This window comes from Drosophila arizonae, chromosome X (genome assembly GCF_054131065.1).
Source record: "Drosophila arizonae isolate 15081-1271.41 chromosome X, UAZ_ARI_1.0, whole genome shotgun sequence".
NCBI classification, from domain to species: Eukaryota; Metazoa; Arthropoda; class Insecta; order Diptera; family Drosophilidae; genus Drosophila; species Drosophila arizonae.
The window spans coordinates 23,665,708-23,688,164 of NC_142927.1; the positions used below are offsets into that span (position 1 = coordinate 23,665,708).

Here is a 22,457-nt window from a genome sequence, read left to right on the forward strand (position 1 = left end):
ATATAATTTAAAATGAAAATGGTTTACGCATAAATCCATTTGTTTTTATATTCCCAACTTAGTTGTCCATGAATCTGTTTGTAATGTATAAACTGAGGGGCGTATATATGGAGAGGGAGCGTCTCATTCTCTATGACCTAAGGAGCTATAGAGAGCAGCATTAGATTTAATCTTGTTTGTCCTCTTATACCCTCCGCCCATTGGAAGTGGGAAATCGAGGTATAATGAATTTGTATATGTAACATGCAGAAGGAGGAGGCGTGGTAGACTCCGTAGAGCACATATATATTCTTGATCAAGGCGGTGATCGGCCGTACAATGTAATATGACAGTCAGTGACTTGAACAATTCAACTACTTTCCAGATTATAACAGTTAATGTAACAAATAACGAATAAATTGAAGAAAGTATAACACTTTTGTGATAAATAATTATTAATATAACAGTTTCGTTACATATACCAGTCTTCAATTTGATAACAGAATAACAAAAATTTGTTACGTACATATATCAGTCAATATAACAGTTATTATTTATCATCTAGCTCATTAGTAGGAATATATAACATTTTTATTATAACTTGATTTAGCTAATCTGCATACCAGTATAACAGTTTTGATTAGATAACATAAAAATGACCACAACTGTTTGATAAGCATTCCAATCCAGCGAACTCTTCCGAGCTTTAGTAGCTAGATTTTTTTCAATATACGTCACAGATAATTCAGAGATAAAACATCGTTATTGAGTTCTTGGCCGATTTTCCAGCTGTTCATAAACAAAGAGCGGATGATTCGAATCGCTCCTAGCCCGGGGCACCCTGTGGACGCATTCGAATGAGCGGAGTTTCGGTTTGTTGTGGAAATTTGAGTCCCTTTTTTTTTTTTTTGGTGGCGGAAGGTAGGGGCGTGGCTTCTGGCTTTGAGTTTCCGGCTCATGGCGAAAGTGGTCCGGTTCCGCTTCTGCCCAGAGGCTGGTCCAATTGTCGAGGAAGCGGAAATGCAGGGGCTACGAAGGGAGGACAGGGCTGGCGCATATTGTGCATGCAGCTACGCAACTCGCTTCATTTGATTAGTGGCCATTGATTACGATAGCCAACAACAGCAGCAGCAGCGAGAACAACAACAACAACAACAACAAATGCAAAGCAAACAACGAGCAATATCCGGCCTCACAGGCAATACTTCCAGCTTCAAAGACGCAGCTAGCCTTAGCTAGAGACCGACAGAGACTAAGCGGGGGTTAGCGGGGCAAAAGGGGGGTGGCGAGGGCACAACTCCGACCAACAAATAATAAAATATTTTACAACGGCAATTTTCAGACATAAAGTAATTACAAAATATATACAGAAGCGGGGGAAGCGAAAGGGAGAGAGAAAGAGAGAGAGAGAGACTGAGAAGGAGTCTTGGAGAAAGAGGGAGTGAGAGACTGTAGGTGCGGCTGAATTGAAACTGTGGCTCTGCGGGACCTTGGATGTGGGGCCGACTGGCGCCCGGGCTGCTGGCCACTGGGAAACGTCTCTAATAGCTAAGAAATTAATTTTCAGAAAAAGCCATTAAGAGCGAGTCACAAAAATGGCTCAAATATAAAACCAAACAATTCGCATAAATGCTATAAATGCTTTTCGCTAGGCGTGTGGGCGTGGCCGACCATGCCATGAGGCTCAAATTGTAGCCAGTTGTTGCTATCTCGCTCCAGCGCGGTCAGCTGCAGCACTTGCCGGACTTACAGCATTTTCATTAATGTGTGAGTGTAATCGTGTATGCGTGCGTGTCTGTGTCGGTGGGTGTGTGTGTCTGCTTAAGCAATGAGATTGCGACATAATCATACGTTGCGTCCTTATAGACGAGCGTTCAATAAATAAAGCGAATCAAAGAGAGACAGAGAGAGTGAGAAAGAGAGAGAGAAGTAGACAGCGGCTGATTGTGGAACTGGAATTTATGTAAATGTCATTAAAATTACATATAATCATCATAATGATATGCAGCCACAAAAGGCGACAGTAAAACATGTCATTAAACGCCTTTTAAAGGCAGCGAAAACAACAGAATCAACGAAGGCAACAACAACAGCAAACACTTTTATGACTTGCCAAATGCCAAACGCTTGAGGAATTAATTAAAAATTAAATGGCCTATTAAAATTGTTATCGAGACGCAGTGACGCCAACGTCAACGCCGACGCCGACGTCGACGTCAATGCCAGCAGAGGCCATTTAAATGGCAAACAAATGCGCTGCAAATGAAAATAAAAGCCAAGCACACACACACACACAAACGCGTACGCACGCACAAGCAATCATCCAAATACACACACATACACACGCAACGGCCATTGCAGCAATCAATCAGCGCCCATTGCTCGCCAAGGGGCGTGGCTGCGCTCGTAAAACGATGAATGCGCCTTGTCACATTGTGAAGTGACGTCAGCGACGCATAAACATGTCGAAACATGCATAAAAGGCCAACGAGAAGAGGAAGAGCACAAGCTTTTAATGTCCAAACACAAACGCACACACACACACACACACAAACACACACGCACACGCACTCAAGTGCCTTTAGATAGATAAATACATACATAAATAACGATAGAGCGGCAGCTGGAGAACGCGAGCCAACGTGTCATTAAAATCACTGTTAAACAGTTTGTCTAGTGGGCAGAACTAATTTCGACATGACTTGCCTAGTATAACAGTTGCGGACAGCATGAAAATTGAAATTGATGCAAAAATCTTGCTTGTGGTTTAATTAGATACACTCGCACATACATATATGTCTACATACATGTGCATATGTGTATGTGTATAACAGTGTGCTTAATAGATTGGTCTAATAAGTCAATTGACATTGGCAATGTGTCTATTATTAGCTTGGACTTCAATGACAGCAAGTCAATGATGAATTGATTGATGAAATGATTATGCAACAGTTGTCATTACAATTAGTATAACAGTTTAAATAAGAATGCCTTTGCTTAGATAGAGTTTGATTGAACAAATTGTATAAAAGTTTGTATAATAGTATGTATAACAGTTTAAATGACAATGATGAAATGCTTTTGCACATTTGTCATTACAGCTAGTATAACTAGTATATTTATATAGTAGTATGTATAAAAAATGTATAACAATTTGTATAACAGTTTGTATAACAGTATGTCTAGCAATGTGCATACAAGTTTGTATAACAATATGTATAACAGTTTACAATTTGCTCTACAAAAATCAAAGTATGACAATCCTAATAGTTTTCATTTTCTACATGATCATATAGTTACAATATAAACAGTATCACTTATTACAGTATTACACTTAATTTAACAATTATATATGTTGCGAATAACACAGGCGAATAGTGCTTAACACTAATTTAGGCATTACATAACATTATATGTTTACTCAACAATTGAGCAAGTGCATTTTCCTGGATATGAAATGAGTTAATGTGTTTGTATAACACTTTTCTAGCTAGCAAATTGTTCGCATTTCTTAATGCCGAAACACACAGAGAGAAAGAGAGAGAGAGAGAGAGAGACACGCGGCCAACGCATAGTTTTCAGCTGCGCTGTGCAGTTTTCTGAACAATTTGTCAGTAAGCAGAAGGTTAAGAGGCCTTGGGCCAACCGCCATGGCAGGGGGCGGGACGACATAGGGCGTGGCAAGGGGTGTGGGCGGTTGGCAACCATGTGACAGAGTGGCCACTCGAAAGGCGCTGGCAAAGGCACAGTGCTTCAAATGCTAACGGCAAGCGAACTGCTGCTGCTGCTGCTGTTGTTGTTGCTGTTGCTGCTGCAGCAGCAACTGTTGTTGTTGCTGGACCGAATGTTGCTGAGCGATGCGGCAACTGTTGTTGTTGTTCGCCATCGTGCAGCAGCAACAACTGTTTTTTCCTAATGACGAAGCAGCAACTGTTGTTACTGCAGCAATGGCAAATGTTGCTAAGACAGACGAGTTGTTGTCGTTGTTGTCGTTGTCGTTGTTGCTGTTGTAGCAATAATTAATGTTATTGTAGTCACAACTCTTGTAGTTACTGCAGCAGTGGCAAATGTTGCTGAAGCCAAATGTTGCAGCTCCAGCAGCAACTGTCGCTGCTGTTGCTGTTGCTGTTGCAGTCGCACTTTTTATGTATTGCTCGGCATTCGTAAGCATTGATATTATTGAAAGCGGCTGCTTCTGACTGGCAAAAATTTGTAGCGTATACGTAACGAGCTGTGCTCCGCTCCTGCTGCCCCCTGCTGCCCTCTGCTGCCCCCTGCTGCCTGCTCTGCCTTTAGCAGTTGCAAAGATGGATGGGCTGCAGTAAGCTGAAGCAGCTGCAGCCGTTTGCTACTGATGCTGCGTCGTAGATGAAAAACTGCAGAGTCCAGCCAGAGCCGGAGTCGGTGTTGGACTCGGAGCCACCGTCGGAGTCGTGGCCAAAGACAAAAGACTAACGGGACAGCGGGGCGTTGATTGTGGGTTGTTTTGAGTCCTTGTAAGTGTGACACATATTGAGCCTGCTGCTCCTAGTATTTGTTGTTGTTGCTGCTGTTGCTGCTGCTACTGTTGCTGTTGCTGTTGTCGTTGGCGTTGCCCAACAGCAAAGGCATTAAAAAATGCATGCAATGGGTCGAGCAGCAGCGCATAAAGTGTTGAGTGGTTCGTTACGCGCTTGTCTAACTGTGTGAGTGTGCGTGTGTGCGTGTGTGTGTCTCTGGCTGAGTGTGTGCCAAGGAATGTGGCATGGGCGTTGTCCTTGTTGTTGCTTCTACGAAATTGTTCGCATCAGCAAAATGTTGACTTATCTGTGATTGTTGTTGCCGTTGCTAGAGCTCGCTCTTGCCATTATTTGTTTTATATTTGACACCACACACAAACACACACACACACATACACACACAATGGCCGCCCACGCAACGTTCGGGCCATAAAAATGAGTGAGAATGTCAAATGTCGAATGGCGAGCAGCGAATTGCAATAAAAATAAAATAAACTGCCGCGTTTTTGCACACATAACAAGCAGCAACAATGCGACAGAAACAACACCAGCAGCAGCACCAGCGACAACAACAACAACTACAATAAGCGGACAAACAATGGGAACAACAACAGGCCGCAACAGCCAATTGGGTCGAAGCTATGCCCCAGTGGGTGCCACTCGGACCCAAGTGTCCGGCCATAGATTTTGGCGGCACGTGTCGCAAATTATAGTTGCCAGTCAACCAATAACAACAGCAGCAACAGCAACACCAACAACAACAGACGGCAACGCATACAAATTGTGTAATAATAATATTACATATTACATACAACAAAACGTGACGCCTGTCATAGGTCAGGTCTGAGGCAGGCGACACTGACGAGAATGCGAATGCGAATGGGAATCAGAATGCGAATGAGAATGCCAATGGGAAGGAGAAGGAGCATGGCAATGAGGAGACGTACGTATGTGTGCGGCGGTGGTGAATGAATTGCGAATGTGTTGGCAGCTGCAGCTGGCGTCCATTTGCGGCAATCGTTTCAAATAATGGACAACAACGAAATGTTTAATAAAGTTGTCAATATCAAATGGCAGAGGGGCGGGGCCAGCAATGCAAATAAGTAGGCAACATAAACAATATTTAAAGTTGATTATGCGGTTGAACGAAGGCAGATAGCGAGAGAGAGAGAGAGAGAGAGAGAGAGAGAGAGAGAGAGAGAGAGAGAGAGAGAGAGAGTAAGTGAGACAGAGCAAGAGAGGAAGATGCAGAAAGTCAGATTAAAGGGACACATTAAGGTAATAAAAAAACGGGCGAGAGTTAAGCTTTATAGTAAGACCCATTAAAAGCAAACGAGCAATAAGACGAGAGAAAGTATGAATAGAGAAATGTAGTGTAAAGAGGAAAAGCAGAGGAACAAGTGAGACAGCGAGAAAAACAGATAAACTATTAGGCCGTGAAGTCAGTGGTAAGTAATTGAAATCTAGTGAAAATGAGAATAAAAGTAAACGAAGTGCAGACAACATGTAATAAGCTAGAGCAGGAGTTAGAAATTAACCCAGAAAGAGAGAGAGAGAGAGAGAGAGAGAGCATAAAAAAGAGAATGATTTTGGGAGAGAAGAACGGGATAAGCCTAAACTATGTAGTCAGCCCACACTCCTTAAAGAAATATCTCTGATATTAGGAAATATCAAAATACCAAAAATACTCTTATCTAAATTTCTATTAAAAATAACTAAAATAATACAAAAAAAAAAAATAATAATAATAATAATAATATAAATAAAATAATTATAGCCTGCTTTTCCATTTCTCTATACATGATCTATTAATAATCCCTAAGACTGTTTGGGGGCGTGGCATATAAAAAATATACTTTAAAGCATTAAGCTGAAGGGTTTTTGGGGCTTTCAGTTACGTTACTTTAGACTCATTCTAAACGCTGAATGTCTGCCTCTACTAGGAAAGAGGATATATGTATAATTAAATTCAAGAAATGAGGAGCAAGTGAGGAAAAAGTAATGCAAGGAAATAGAGCGAAAAGTAAGAAATTATGAAATTAAACTGCCAGAAAAAAAGAATCAAAAAATCATTTACCAAAGAAATCAATGCTCAATCAGAACTTAAAAAAAAAAAAAAAAAAAAAAAAAAAACTGGATTAACGTTAAACTTTATAAAAAGAAAAAGAGGAGTAGAGCCAAGCAAACCTGCAACAAACATGCATAGAGAAATAAATAGGCAAATGAAGAGAAAAATGCACACCTTAAATTGATGGAAATTGTTAGAGACAAAGGTGAGCTTAAGCGAGTTAAGAATGCAGAAGTCGAACGGGAGTTCCAGCTAAAGCGCCTTAGCAACAATAGAAAATCCTATGAGAAACGAAAGAAAAATAATAATATTTATTCTTAATTCGAAACAGACTTTGTAGATATTTTCAGTTGCCAAACTGTTTGATCTGATGCAGTTTTATTTTATATTTCCAACACTGAGTGGGCTTGGCCAAGAGGATTTCACTTGAAGCGCTGATGCGTGTCTAAGCTACGTTCGAAGTGCTGGTGCGTATCTCTGCTTAAGCTAATTGTACGACAAACGCACGCAATTGCAATAGAATAACAACAACAACAGCAGCAGAAGCAGCAGGAGTAGTAGAAGGAGCAGCAGCAGGAGCAGCATCAAAGGCGACGTCAGCTGTCGGCTGAGGCGTGAAGCGTACCTCAAAATCTGACCAAGAGCAGGTAAATGCACAAGTGTGCGCATGTGTATGTGTGTGTGTGTGTGTGTGTGTGTGCTTGGTAGTTATTGTGCATTCAGGCTTGACCCTAATGCGCTTTAAGAAATGTGTGAATGAATGTTAAGCGCCAGCCAGAAAAGTTATTTATCTAGAGCTTGGCACAGCTTAAGTAATTTTTTGAAGCAGCAAAGTTTTATTTTCCTTCTATTTGAATGTTGAGCTGCTCAAGTGCAGTTGCGAGAAAAGTGCTTTTCTTTCTTGTTTCAGACTTAATCATATAGTCAGCATTATAATCCCATTTCTAATCAACGTTTCAATAGAAATTTGGCCAGCAATCATAAGTGTGACTCAATTGTGAACACATCAACAGCAATCATCGAACACTTTTTGCAACCATTTTCGAAAGCAATCCAAATTGAATACCAATTAGTCGGAGAGCCAAGAAATCGGACGATGCAGGCAAGAAGAGTTTAGTGCGGCAGCTGGGAGCTGGGGAGTTGGGGAGTTGGGAGAGAAAACCTTGTCGACGCCGGCTGAATGAATAATAAAAGAATCAATTAAGAGATTTGCATGTCGCAGGGCGACTAATTGAGCCCAGACGCTGTGCGCTGGGAGCGCAGTGCGAAGCGACGCAAATTAATTCTAATCAATTTATAATAAGCAGTCAAACAGGTGAAGGGTAAACAAATTTGTGGACACGACTGTGGGCGCCGCTGGTGTTCGCAGTGCAATGGCAATAAGTGAATTGCCGCTGTCACAGTCATAATTACGTTATGTGAACAGGCCTGTGCAACAGAGAGAGAGAGAGAGAAAGCAAGGGAGAGAGAGAGAGACAGAAGTCCAACTCAGTTGGGTTTACACACGCACACACACACACACACAGCTTCTCATTAAAGCCGCAGCACATGGCTGTCAGCAATCCTGAAAGACATAAATCAAAACGGCGACACATTGTAGAAAGAGGACGCAAGAGAGAGCAGTGTTTGCTATGTGTGTGTGTGTGTGTGTGTGGCACAATCAATAGAGTGTGTGTGCGTACTCAATAGAAGCGCATTTGCTGGCTGCCTAGATGTTTATATTTATGCCCACATATGTGTTAATTTTATTACTTTACAAACACTGAGGGCGTTCGCAAAACACACACAAACACACCCACACACACACACACACACACACACACATACTCACTCACTCGCACTCGCAACTCACGCAAAATGCATGCGTTTACATGGCGTATGCGCGATATTAATTTGCCATAATCTCGACTCGTTTATTAGCGCAAATAAATTGAAATTGTTATTGGCGGCATTGTTGCCGCACGCGCGACCCATGAATTATTATATTCATTTCATGCCGCATTCGGCCCGAATCCTGCCCGCATCGCCTTTGCGCTGTCATTAGTTAAAGCCGCCTGAAAAATTATTGAAACACCAAATGGCATTTTTATGCGACCGACAAAAACGAAAACGAAGCAGATACATGTGCAATTTATCGAAAAGTATCGAATGCACAGACTCTCGATTACCAAATGCACAACATTCGGCTGGGTACATCAGCTACAAGCAAAGCCATTAGGGGCTGCTCCATTGAGAGCTCTGATTGCATGTGTGAGTAGTGATGGCACGATTAATCATATGGGTTGCAAGTAATTGAAACCATAAACCAAAAATAAATATTTACATATGTATATTTGTTGAGCACTTAATACACTTTTACAATAGAATATATTGAAAAAAAGAAATATTTTAAAAATCAGTTAATACATGATTAAACGATTAATGTAAATTAATTATCACACAGCATAAATTAATATGATTCAATAATCGATTTTGTTTGCCATCACACGGCGTGAGAAACACTTTATGATTTACTGGAACGATTGAGATAGGACTGAACTTATTTGTCCGTCTGAAGTGCTTTCATTTTTATATCAGATCTTGCTCAAGTCCCTTGCCTCGATCGTTCCTAAAATCGATCGTATTGATATTGGAGGTGAATAGAATTTCCCACAGGAGTACCATATAATATTTCCATATACTATCATGTTTCCCAAGCAGCATCTCTGTTAACATCTTTTCGTCTCTCACTCTCTCTCTCTCTCTCTCTCTCTCTCTCTCTCTCTCTCTCTCTCTCTCTCTCTCTCTCTCTCTCTCTCTCTCTCTCTCTCTCTCTCCCTTCTCTCATTCTTTCTTGCTCTCTCTCTCTCTCCCTCCGTCTCCCACTCTCTCCTTCTCTCTCTCTCCCTCGCTCTCTCCCTCTCAACCATGGAAAACAATCGCTTCTCATGTGTTTCATTATATTGCTCAAGCTTCAACTCAGCTCCTTTGCCGTGTTTATTGTTGAATTAGCTGGGACATTTCCTATGCTATGCTTATCGCCTCAATGTTACCTTTTCTTGACATCCGGGTCTGTTCATGGTTCAATGCAGCCGCAAATTGCCTTGCGTCACCACATCAAATTAGTTTCACAGCTCAATCTGTCCAGCTCAGCGCGCATTAGTCGTTGATTTTGTTATGCTTATCTCTGGCATTTCTATCTAAAATTTGAGCTAGCCAAGAGTTGTGGGTCATTTAAGTAACTGTTACCCATTGGTTATGTCACTTAACTGCCTTTGCCATATTCGACTTTGTCAAATCTTTATTATCTTTATTATCAAATAATTATATATTTCCAGCTCTCATGTGTGTGTGTGTGCTGATATACTTGAGCTAATTATAAAGTCACATTTCAATTTGGCTTAGTCATCTTAACTTAGCTCATCACTTCAGTCAAACTCTGCACAAATTTAAGCCAAAAGATAGAGTATAAAAAAGTCCAACAAATACTGCAGCTAAAACAATATGGATTGAATTAAATTGGTTTGCTGCTTAAGCGATTTAGTGGTTAACAAAAAAGGGGGAAAAAAACGGTAGCACAGCTGTCGCCTGGTTACAGCCGTTGCCACCTGGGTGCAATCAATCAGGCAGCGAAAGCTCTTAAACTGCATAAACGGCTCATTAGATGTGGCTGCCACAAAACGTGTCGCGTATAAAACTGTCGAGGCATGACGCCTATACAGATTCGTATCTGATCTCTGAGCGGATTTACGTGCAAATGCAGGCAGCACTTGAATGGAGGAGAAACACACACACATACACTCCCTCTCTCTGCCTCTCTCTCTCTCTATCTCTCTATCTCTCTCTCTCTCTCTCTCTGTTTGTGTGCGTTGGTGTGTATTATAACTGCGACATTGCACTTAAGTTGTTTGGCGTCTAGTCTAGCTAGCGAACTCGAAGCCCATAACTTATGCTTCATGTGCGGCAGCCCCAAAAAGTAGGCAATGAAATTTGTTTTATGCGCCAATTGCTGACAAACACAGCGGCCATTAGGCAGACAGCCAAATCAGACAGTCAGACACGCCGGCACTCAGACAACCAGGCAATTTATTAGACAGTTAGTGAGTCGTTCATTTGATTAAAGAGAATAGAGCCTGTGGCCCGCGGCCCGCGGCCCGTGGCTGTGTCAGGAGAAAAACATTTTAATTGAAAGGTGTATTCCATCCGGGCTAAGAGGACTCGCTCGTCAGCTGCCAGATCCATTAAAAAGAGCTCAAGAGCCCGGCTAAAGCCAGTCAGCAGCTTGCTCGAAATACGCATAATGAGCAAATGCCACGGTAATCGATTTGAGTTAACCAATTCGGGCTAATAGCCCTGGTTACAGTTTTTGGCATTGACTCCGAGACTGTGGCTTAGCTCTGGCTCCTTGCGGTTGCCTTAATGCGCGCTAAGCGCATTAACAACAGCGTCTAACGAATGGGGCAAAACAACAGGGTGTACTCGAGCCGGGTAGGGCTGACTGGCGAAATACCCTGTAGCTCGGATGGCTGAATGCGCTAAAGAAGCTTCAATATTATTTATAAATGAGATTTGTTAAAAGTTAACATACTATGACATAACATTAATACATTTATCGATAAATTTTATTTTATTACAAATCTTATTTCGATATGAAATAGTAAAAACAAGTGATTGACAATTAAATATATCTATACTAACCAAAATATTTTTTAAAATGTATAATTGAAAGAAATCATAAAAATAAGTATCGATACTTATCGAAATATAAATTGCTCAAATATCAAAATAAATATCTTCGTAAGAATCTACATACTAAATAGCACAAATATTGATCAGTATTTTGCAACCAATATACCCGTTGCTAAACATTTCTACTGGGTATGGGATATAACAAATAACAAAACTTTGAGCTGCAACTTTGGGCAACACAGCAAGGTGGAGTCAGGTGCAGGGGAGCAGAGGAGCTGGGCAAATAATAACTCAAGCTCGATTTAGTTTTTGTAGCATGCGAGTGCGCGTGAGTGTATGTGTGTGTCTGTGTGTGTGTGTGCTTGAACCCCATGGCAAATCCCCAGACGCTGGCTATTTATTATATTTATAGAAAACACATTAACTCGGTTTTACAGTTGCTGAGGACGGAGCTGGGCCAAGCATAAAAACAATCAAAATCCCACAGACGAACATGTGCCCCACGAAAACGCATTTTGCTTAAATTGTTTCATAATTGATTGATGTGCAGGCAAACACAAACACACACACGCACGCAAGAGAAACTGCGTGAGAAAGAGAGAGAGAGGGAGCGTGACAGAGTGAGACAGTTCCGCAGATACAATCAGTCTGATATATAGATACAATATACAAGGGTCTGCGGGACAGCTTAGGCCACTCCAATGATTGCTTTTTGGGCTGCAATTCCTGGCCAGATCCTGGCACAATTCCATCCAGCCAGCAGCCAGCATAGGGCAACGTATGTGTCCTGGATTGCCTTTTTTTCTGTTTTACTGTTTGCCTGTATTGCATTTGTTTTGTTTGCTTTTGTAATTTCTGGCCCAGCTGCCAGCCGCAGATCGTTTTGGCCGTTCGCTGTCTGATGTCAAAATAATTTCGCCACACACGAAGGAGGCGGTTTGTTGTGGTAAGGGGCGTGGCCAATGCCACAGCAAGCTGAGTTATTTAGACAGTGACCGATTTTGGATGGCCAAAGCCATTCGGCCTCAGCCTCAGCCTGTGCCTCGCTGCCCCACTGCCCTACTGCCCCACCGCCACGGCGCGTGTCCAAAATTGAGTTTTGATTTGAAACCCAATTTCCCATAATGCGATGCGCGACAAATGACAACGGCTAGCTATCACCGATTGTCACAATTCGATTGATTCAGTTGCCACTAGACACAGACTCACATATATATAAATAGATTTTATATAACATATATATAAATGCTTTGGGGTCAACCGCTTGTCCGAACGTTGGCCACGAAGCATTCGCTGCTTTTGATGTTTCTTTGCGTTTGACTAGCTTCATTTAATGTACCCGAAATGCTAAAAACCGCAGCAACTTGAATGTGTGTGTGTGTGTGTGTGGCCATTTGCGGTTGTGTGTGTGTGTGTGCATTGACCACTTGACAGCGCTCGACGCATGTAATTGATCTGAGCTGCATAACTTAGTCTAGCCACAAATTCACAGACATGCCCACACACTCACACATACACACACATGCATACACACATATAATACGCTTCAGTTTAAGCACAGTCGATTTCTATATAACTGTCGTCAATAACAAAGCTGTCAAGGCAAGAAATTCTCTTCCCTTTTTTAGTTATATATATATATATATACATATATATATATATATATATATATATAGTATATATATATATACATATATATATACATATATATATATATATATATATATATATATATATATATATATATATATATATATATATATATATATATATATATGTATATATAGAAACCAGATAATTCTAAATGGCAAGGGAATTAGTTTTGTTTTTTTTTTTCGATTTACACAGAAATTCAAATTATCGTGAATTATTGAGAATGAATTTCTATCGAGAGGATAGAATTTTCGATTTATCGAATTAGCGGAGTACAAATTATCGAGACTCGACTGTATTTAAAGTATTAACAAAATGGTCAGCAGTATTTAGTTCTTTTTTTCTTTTTTTTTCTGTCTCTCTCTCTTTCTCTCTCTCTCTCCCTCCTTCTCTCTTTCTCTCTCTCTCCCTCCTTCTCTCTCTCTCTCTCTCTCTCTCTCACTCTCTTTTCAGGTGCTCTCTCATGTGATTTTGCACATCTGACTCATGGAATGCACATTATCATTAAAACTTCATTTAATGACGATCCATTATTATTATTTAATTAGTCACTCCAAAGGACGATTGTACACGCCATTAAATGGACAAATGCATCTCAAACTGAATCATTATTGTCCCTAAATTCTGCTGTTAATTCATCCCTGCCAGTATTTAAAACCAAACTCAAAAATCAGCCATAAATGGATTGTCGATAAATGCAGTGCTATAAACTCAAGGTTATAAACCATTAAAAACAAAACACCCTTTATATATATTTTTACTCTAGCCAGTATTTTAACAAATAAGTTAGTTTTAATGTACATACTATTTCTAAACTGTAAATAAATGTAAACGAAACTTGACCTTTCTTTTCTTGGTTCGCATTATAAGCAAAAGACATCAAGGAAATCTGTATTCTATTTACGGGCCTTGATGCTCCGTAATGGAAGGGTAGGAAAATAATATTTGTATACACCCTTATATATATGGGTATATCTATATACAATATATATATGTAAGTAAAAATAAATGATATATGTAAATGTAACAATTATTTTGTATATATTATAAGAAATCTGGTATTAATTTAGTAAACGGAGTATTGAGAATATAATGATACAACTCTAACAACCTCAAAGCACGGTGATTACATAAACTTTTTTTTAATCACTAGCGTGTTTAGTCCATCTTCTCAAATTGTCTTCTTGAGGTGCTGTTGCCATCCTGTATAACCAGATATCAGGCAGTACATATAGTACGATCTGGCGCACCTGCATTTCTATTTATTTTTGCATGGCTCTGTCTAAAAAAAAAAAAAGAAAGAAAAACACCCTCTCTATACACCCATACACTCATAAACTATCTCTTTCTATCCGCATAATATTGTTAATTAGAATGCCTAATTAATTTAGTTCAGCGACATATTTAATCGCTTATTAATGACTTGTGCTGCTCTGCTAATCAGCTGTGTACGAGACAGCAAATCAACTCAATGGAATCGTTCGCAGGAGCAAGGACTACAAGGACTGCCTCGCTCACGGATCAGCAGCTCGCAGTTAATCAAACTTGGTCGCTGCTCTGCGAACTGCGTTCGATATGCATACGCCATGTGCGATTGCTCTATAAATAAGTTATTGGCCAGCCTCTAAGCGCGTTCCATGCTGTAATTTCCTCTGGCACAACAAATTGTTCATGCCCTGGCGAAGAAGGCGAGTCATAAAAAAGGAAAAGCATGCTCATTGCTGGAACAAGACAGAGAGAGAGAGAGAGAGAGAGAGAGAGAGAGGGAGAGAGAGAGAGGGAGATAGACAAAAAGTTGGAGCCTGCGTTAAATTAATGATATTTTACATACATCTTAATTGCGTGTCTCTGGCTTTTTGTTGGCGCTCTGCGCCTGTCAGCCAAATTGCTTAGCCCTCGAGCTGCTTATAATTTATTGAAATCGCGGCCAGCCAACGGCAGAGGCAAAAGCCAGAGCCAGGCCTACAATCGCCAATGCCCAGAGACCCTTCAGCTTGACTGTTCGTGTCGCCAATTTGGGGGAAATTGCAAAATCAACGCGCTCGTAAATTGAAAAATCTTGTCAAGTGGGCGGACGAGACAAAAACAAACACAAAAAACAAATACAAAAAAATACAAAAAGAAAAAAAAAAAAAAAACAAGGCACCAATAACAACAACAAGGAGAGTGAGAGACAAAATATAGACGAGGCTTGGCCTTTGCCGCCCGTTGACAGTTTGTTAATTAAAACCAGCAGCTGGGCAGGCGGCGGTCAACTGGTCATCCAGTCATCCAGTCATCCACTCAACCGGTCAGCTGTGCACTGAGGCGCTCAGTCAACGTCTCAAACGCACACACTCCGGCCCTATTGCCCTGCCCAACATCCCGCACACACCTAACGCCCACAGTGTCTGTTGGAACCCGGAACCCATTGCAAACAGAAAGAGAGCGAGGGGGAGGGAGAGAGATAGGAGAAGAGAGCGTGAGCTCTGCAGTTGGCAGACGGAAAACGTCAGTAGTCGAAGTGCTAATAAATTCCCCAACAGTCGATTGTGAGCTGTGACACCAAGAGAGGAACAATGTGCGAAAGGCGGGCCAAGCGGGTTGGGTGGGGGGCTGTAGGCGGGTCCCGTTCGGTTCCCAGTTGCTCTACTCACCTATCGTTGTAATTAATGTCAGGGAGTAGAGAAATGCCGAGGCGTAGGTCCATTTGTGCGTCGGTGCATTCATTTGCACACCGCCTGGCTGATAGACCTTCGATTGGCGCACTGCTCGCAGCAGCGTGTCCTGCAAGAGCAAAGCCAACGATACACGCGCATGGATTTAGCGGGGGATTTGGATTATTAATTGGAGTGTAAACGCACCTGGAACAATTGCACCTCCTGGGCGGCCAGCCGTGTCCAGTTCTCCTTGTAAAGTATGTTCAGATCCTCGGTTATGGACCACAGTCGATCAACGGTTCTATCATAATCGATAGATTACTCGATACATTATCGTCTCTATTTTATTGCAAAATCGAACTCACCTGGAACGTATCTCAGCATTCGCTAGCTCGGTGCGCGGATAGGGCTTGGAGGCGGCCACAGCAGTCTCTAGAGCTGTCCCGTCCTCCAGTTCGCCTTCGAGTGTTACGAATATGATGGAGCCCATGGCCGTGTAGAGCAATACCAATAGCAAAACACCTGGCGGAGAGCAAGAGAAGGAAGGAGAGGGAAAGACGAATTACAATAGTTATCTTAAGATAAGAGATGTGCACCAACGCACGTACAGTCGGACGTACAGTCCTACTGACCGTCGGATGGACTGTTGGACGAACTGTTGGACGAACAGCCGGACGGACTGTCGGACGGACTGTCGGACGGACTGTCGGACGGACTGTCTTACGAATAGTCGGAAAAACAGTCAGTGGACAGTCGGAATGTCTGTTAGACGAGCAGTCGGATGGAATATTAGACGAATATTCAGACGGACTATCGGAGGAATAATCACACGGACTGTGAAACAAACAGTCGGGCGGACTGTCTCAAGAATAATCAGCAGCACTAGAGAACAAAAAGCGGGGCAGACTGTCGGACAAACAGTCGGACGAACAGTGAGACGGACTCTCGGACGAACAGTCGGATGGAATATTAGCCGAACATTCAGACGGACTGTCGGACGAACAGCCGGAGACAGGAATATTTGGAATTACTGTGGGACAAACCTAAGGACGGACCAGCAATACGGACCCTGCATGAATTTACCAATTTACTCTTTATCCCCACGTAAAACTGCATTAAATCTCAAATCGTTTTCATTCGTGGCTAACATTGACCTATAAACGTAAATTGGCTGCGACTTTAACGTATACTCGAAACGGAATAGGGCTACGCCTGAAGCTCACTCGAGATGCCTCCACAATGCTGCTAGCAGCCGTGCCGAACTGAGTACGGGTTGTTCCACGGCTGGTTGTGTCAACGGCAATGGCAATAGAGCCGTTGCAGTTCTGGCTGTGCGGTACTTGAGGCACCGTAAGGGTCCACTCACCTGTCGCTGATATGCAATGCGATTTAGGCGCTTTTTGGCAGCCGCATAGGCCGCCGCCGGCATCCCGTTGCTTGTCCGCCTTCGATGCGGATGAGCCGCTGGCGCCCGCACCACTGCCGACCGAAGTGCCAGCGCCACTCTGAGCGCCATTTGTGGCGCCGCCTGCGAAGCACATATTTGAGCCGCTCTGGCGACCAATTCGCGAACTGCTGCCAGCCACGTTTTCAGCTCTTGTTGAGATGTTGCTGCTGCTGTTGTTACTGTTGATGTTGCTGCTGTTGTTGATGTTGCTGTTGTTACTGTTGCTGTTGTGAAAGGTGGCCAGAGGCAGTGACAAATTTTTGTTCATTCTACCACGAAACGAGGCAATCAACGTGAGCTTCGCCTCCTGCAGTCAATCAATCAGGCTAAGCCCACGCGTTGGCCAAATGAGCAACTGGTTAAATGATCAGCGGATCAAATGACCAACACGACCAGACTGACCAAACGCACCAAATGAGAGCGAATGCCCAATGAACGAATGAACGTATGGCAATCAAATCAAAAGCTTTGGCGCCTCATGTGGCACGTAATTTGCATCCTCTTCGACTCCTGCAGCCGCCGGCTTTTACCGCCTTTTTTGTCGCAACACGTTATTATGTGACCGTCATAAAACGTTGTCGACAGCAATGAAATTGTTGCAGTTGTTGTTGTTGTTGTTGTTGTTGCTGTTACTGTTGTTGTGCTGCTGTTGTTACTGTCGTTCTTGCGCGGAAATGTTTTTGGGCCAAAATTGTCGCCGGATGCTGCAAATGCAAAATATTTTTTGTGTGAAAAAAGAACTCTGACGGAATGAAAATGAAAATTGCTATTCGGGGCACACACAAAAAGTACACACACACACACACACAGACACGGACGCACGCACACAGATGGCTATGGTGTAGACAAATTGCATGGCAAATGTTGTGTAATTGACTTAGCCGCAAGCGGGGAGTAAAAGTTATTGCAACAACGGACTTATTAAGCCGATACATCTAATGCCCTACAACAGCATGCCCCAAGGCGGCTGACAACGGACATGCGAGCCGAGTGGACTCGACTGAAGTGTTATACAATTCATTCCTACTGGCTGGCTATTTATTATTCACAATAGCTATTGGCTGGACAAACAACGTGTTAGCTAACTTGGCTCGCTGGGCTTCAGTCCATCTCCAAGGAGAAATCGTGACAACAACATTTTATTATTAGCAAATCACGTGTGTAGCACTCGTGCGAATTGAAGGTTTTATTATCCTGGCAATCAAATTGTCAAATGAAAAACTCAAATTTCGAAATTCCTCACAAGTTTCGCCCTATGCACAGCAGCAGTTGACTGACATTTGAATTGTCTGTGATGCAGCTTCCTGCTTCTAACCTGGCTATCATATTGTATCAAGTTCAATTGCAAGCATGACACGAGCCGAGCCGAGGCAGCAGCAAGTGTGCAGCAGCTCTAGTCGAATGCCTGACACCTCTCACTGCCAGCAGCTTGAGGAGCACAATGAATGCAAGTGCCTTTGTTGGCATTTGACAGCAGTTCAAGTCGTTGTTATCAATTATGCTCGAATTGAAAGTTGCAATGAGTTGACTAATTCGAAACTTTATTTGGGAATAGCTAGAGCAAGAGGAGAGAGAGAGAGAGAGAGAGAGAGAGAGAGAGAGAGAGAGAGAGAGAGAGAGAGAGAGAGTGAATAGAGAAGCGTCAGAACATTGTACATAGTTAGCGCAAGTCAATTAAGCTCGCATGTTAATGTTAAGTGTGACAGAAATGTTAACTTGAACAGCGCCCAAAGCTGTTAACTGACAGTTAAACTGACGGAGAGATTTACTTGATGGGAATGCAGGAAGTGAACTTAGTTGAAGTGAAAATAAGCCTAGAACATACATTCAAAATAAATTGAATTGAAATGAGTTTTGTATAATATAAATATCTTAAATATATTTTGACTATATTAAATATGTATAAGCTGTATTGAGCACCAAATTCTGGGCAACAAAATTAGGTATTAGTATATTATATTTAATTTAATAGTTATTTATAATTTAAGTAAATCATATTAAATTTAATGATGCCACAAATAATTTATGCATGAAAATACTAGTGTAACTGGGCACCAAATCTGTATATTTATATATAAATTAATACATATATTTATTCATAAATTATATAATTTGCACTCGTTTACAATTTAATATATTTACATGTACAATATAAGCACATATTTATATTTATACATATATTGTATACATATATATAATTTAGTTAATATATATCATCATATATAAATATTTATTGAAAAGTTAATCTCATACATATTTTGTCTCTTGCCTAGCTAATGTACTCCCAGTTTATAGAGTAACTGGAACAACAGCAGCAGCAACAACAACTGTGTTCTGTGTGTTTATGTTAACTGAGTGTGCGGCCGTCTGTGTGGGCAGATGACGCCAACGCGTTATCTGATAAACGTGAAGATGGCCAAACATTTAAATTAAAGATTGTCCGCCAAGCACAAAAAGTTGTCGAGTTGCTATTGCTGCTGCTGCTGTTGTTGTTGTTGCTGCTGCTGAGCACGTGTGCTGCCATTTTCATTCATTCAATGGCACTTCAATTAGGACAGAAAGTTAGCATTTTGCTGCTGTTGCTGCTGCTGCTGCTACTGCTCCTGCTCCTGGTGTGTGCTTTGCTTATGACGGGCATTTTTGCTGGCTCATTCGCAATGCTAATTACAAAATACCAACGTATAATCACGTCACGTTTTCCACACATTCACTCAGCTACCTAAAATACAAACTACAACAAAAAAGAAAAGAGAAACAGAGCTCGACAGATACAGAGAGAGACAGATACAGAGAGAGAGTGAGAGAGAGAGAGTGCTACAACGGCAGATTTAAGAATTATTGCAATGATAGGCACAATGTGAATTATGGCTATAACGAGACCTATATTAAATGAATCAAACGAATTAGCAAATGTCTAATATCACTTATTTGATACACAAACACACACCCACACACACACGCTCATTTTCATATCATTTAATTTTGCTTTTAATTTAATTCAGAATTAATTTGCAAATAGATTGCAGTAAATCCTATAGGCTGATGCTCGTTCATATTTGAGAGATCTTGAAAGGGCTGCATTGATCAGAGCAAGGATGCATCTTGACTTGAGCTCTTTAGAGAAAACTCCCTTATGATACGTGTATATATGTCAATTATGATATATATATATGTACATATGTAATTTCAGAAGAAGCCATTCAAACAAACCTTTTGTGCATTTTATGCATGAAGTATTTCAATCTTTGAAGCAATTGTATATATATATATATAATATATATGTAATGTACACACATAAGCTGCTTAAGTCTTAAACGACAATCACTTAAAATCTACTGTCAATTAATGCGCCCAGTTAAGACAGCAAAACCAGTCGAGGCACAGCAATGATTATTGATATAAGCGCATTTACAGTGCGCAGAGCAAAGGATTTGAAGAGAGAGCAGACTGCGAACAAAGCGCCAACTGGCAGACAAAGCTAAGTACAGCCATTGATGGCCAGACAAAGGCAGCAGGTTAAAGGCCAAGCCAAATGGAAAATCATAAAATATGTGTGAGCATATAAATATACATATAAATAAATATATGTACGCATTTCAACTTATTTTCAAATATATATTTATAGAACTGAGTCCAAACTAAAATTCTGCTTGAATAATAGAGGAAAAACTTTCAATGGTCAGTAGCTTTAGTCCAGTCTAGAGCAAAGGGCTAGCTATAGCTAGTCGAATATTGTTGGCCCTAAGATCAAATTCAAGTTTATTAGTTCTAATCAGATTTAACAACGTTGGAAAAATATATAAATTTGCTAGCCAGACGGCTAGCTGAAAAGCCAATGGAAAGACGTCTCAAAATTTGCCAGCCATCAGATCTCCCCAAAAGGATAATCCAGTAGAATATTAATTAATCAACATAAAAAATAAAAAAAATATATAATTTTACAAAATTATAAAAATTGAATTTTAAAAAAATAATAATAATATTAATATATGTATATGTATATGTAATATGTCATATAAAAAATATATATAATTATAAAAAATTATACAAAATAGAATATTAAAAAAAAAAATATAATAATAATAATAATATTAATATATCATCTTAAATTTTGTTGTGCAAAACTAGATAAAATATGCAAATTTTTGCAAAAAAAAAAAAAAAAAAAAAAAAAAAAAAAAAAAAAAAAAAAAATTATTATAATAATAATTATAATAATAAGAATAACAATAAATAAAATAAAATTTATTATTTCTAATAGATGCAATCAGATGCATTGAGCCAGAAACAGTCCTTGGCCATATTTTAGCAAAAACAGTGGGCTTGCTACACTTGAACTGCAATATGTGAGAGAGCAGCAATAATTACCTAGTTCCTATGAACTATATATATATATGTATATAGAGATGCTTCCCACTTCATAGGCTGCAAGAGCAGCAAAAATATGCCTCTACAAATATATGTATTGTAGCAGCGCAATTCAGTACCCACTGCGGCAGGATATTTAAGGTTCGGCTCGTGATGTGCACATTTTCTATCTGACTTGTTCATTTAATCTGCCTCTCAATGGCTGCGTTGCGCCTGTGAGTACAGATGTCAATCACATGCGCTCAGTCAGAAACTGTCTTGGCATGTTTCATCAAAAATATTTCGGATATTTTCGTTTGGGCCATTATGACGCTTGAATGGTTGCCTCTACTTCAGTCATTCTGCTGTCAGTCTCTCTCGCTCTCTCTTTCGTTCTCTCTCTCTCTCTCTTTATCTGTTGGTTGGTTTGTTTGGCATAATTCTCGATTCTATAAATGAACATCCTTCACATGTGTCGATTAGTGTTTTCATTTCAATTTTATTTTTACATTTCAGTTCAAGCTGCTGGGCCTGGGCTTAATTCAGCTCGACTCAACTCGCTTGAGTATTTGCGATTGGCCCATATGGCTGGCACTGGCACCGGCACTCTTTTGACAGTCGCTGCTGTTTAATCACGCCCATAGACCAGCCCATTCTCACACTCACACTCACACACACACACAGTGCCGCAGGAAGACAGCAACACAGCGGCAGACAGCTACCATCATGCATATTGAGTGCTCGGCTCTGACATTCGATACACATTCATCGCACCTTTTTAATTGCTGACATTTATTGAACGCTTGCTGCTTGCCGCTTGCCGTGTGTTAAATCTACCGTGAGCACACAGCAGAAAGCACCTGAATGCTCCAATGTGTATATACCAGTATACCAGACGTATGTATTCATATGTGTGCGTGCGTGTGTGTGTGTGCCTTTGACTTAAGTGCAAACTTATGCCAATTATGTGCAGCTTTTGCCTGCCATGTAGCGCCTTTTCTTTGCTCTGTCATGAAACCCAACGCAGACAAGCAGCAGGTGTGACAGAAAAAGTAAGAGTCTTCCACTAGGAAGCATCTTTAGATGAGATACCCTGTGCAAGAGCTGTTTCAATTGAAGTCGATATAGTTGTATCTAATTTGATTAAATTATAATAA

The 22,457-nt window shown here is 40.9% G+C and overlaps 1 protein-coding gene across 1 annotated transcript in view; it reads right to left on the reverse strand.

The window, feature by feature from the left end:
* The window catches only part of LOC108620385 (uncharacterized), an 85,706-nt gene that overhangs the window by 7,704 nt on the left and 55,545 nt on the right, over positions 1 to 22,457 (reverse strand). The window contains 4 exon segments of the mRNA XM_089475451.1: positions 15,504 to 15,633; positions 15,711 to 15,807; positions 15,872 to 16,028; positions 16,873 to 17,657. Of these exon segments, the coding sequence (XP_089331577.1) occupies positions 15,504 to 15,633; positions 15,711 to 15,807; positions 15,872 to 16,028; positions 16,873 to 17,221 (733 nt within the window). The 5' untranslated portion in view covers positions 17,222 to 17,657.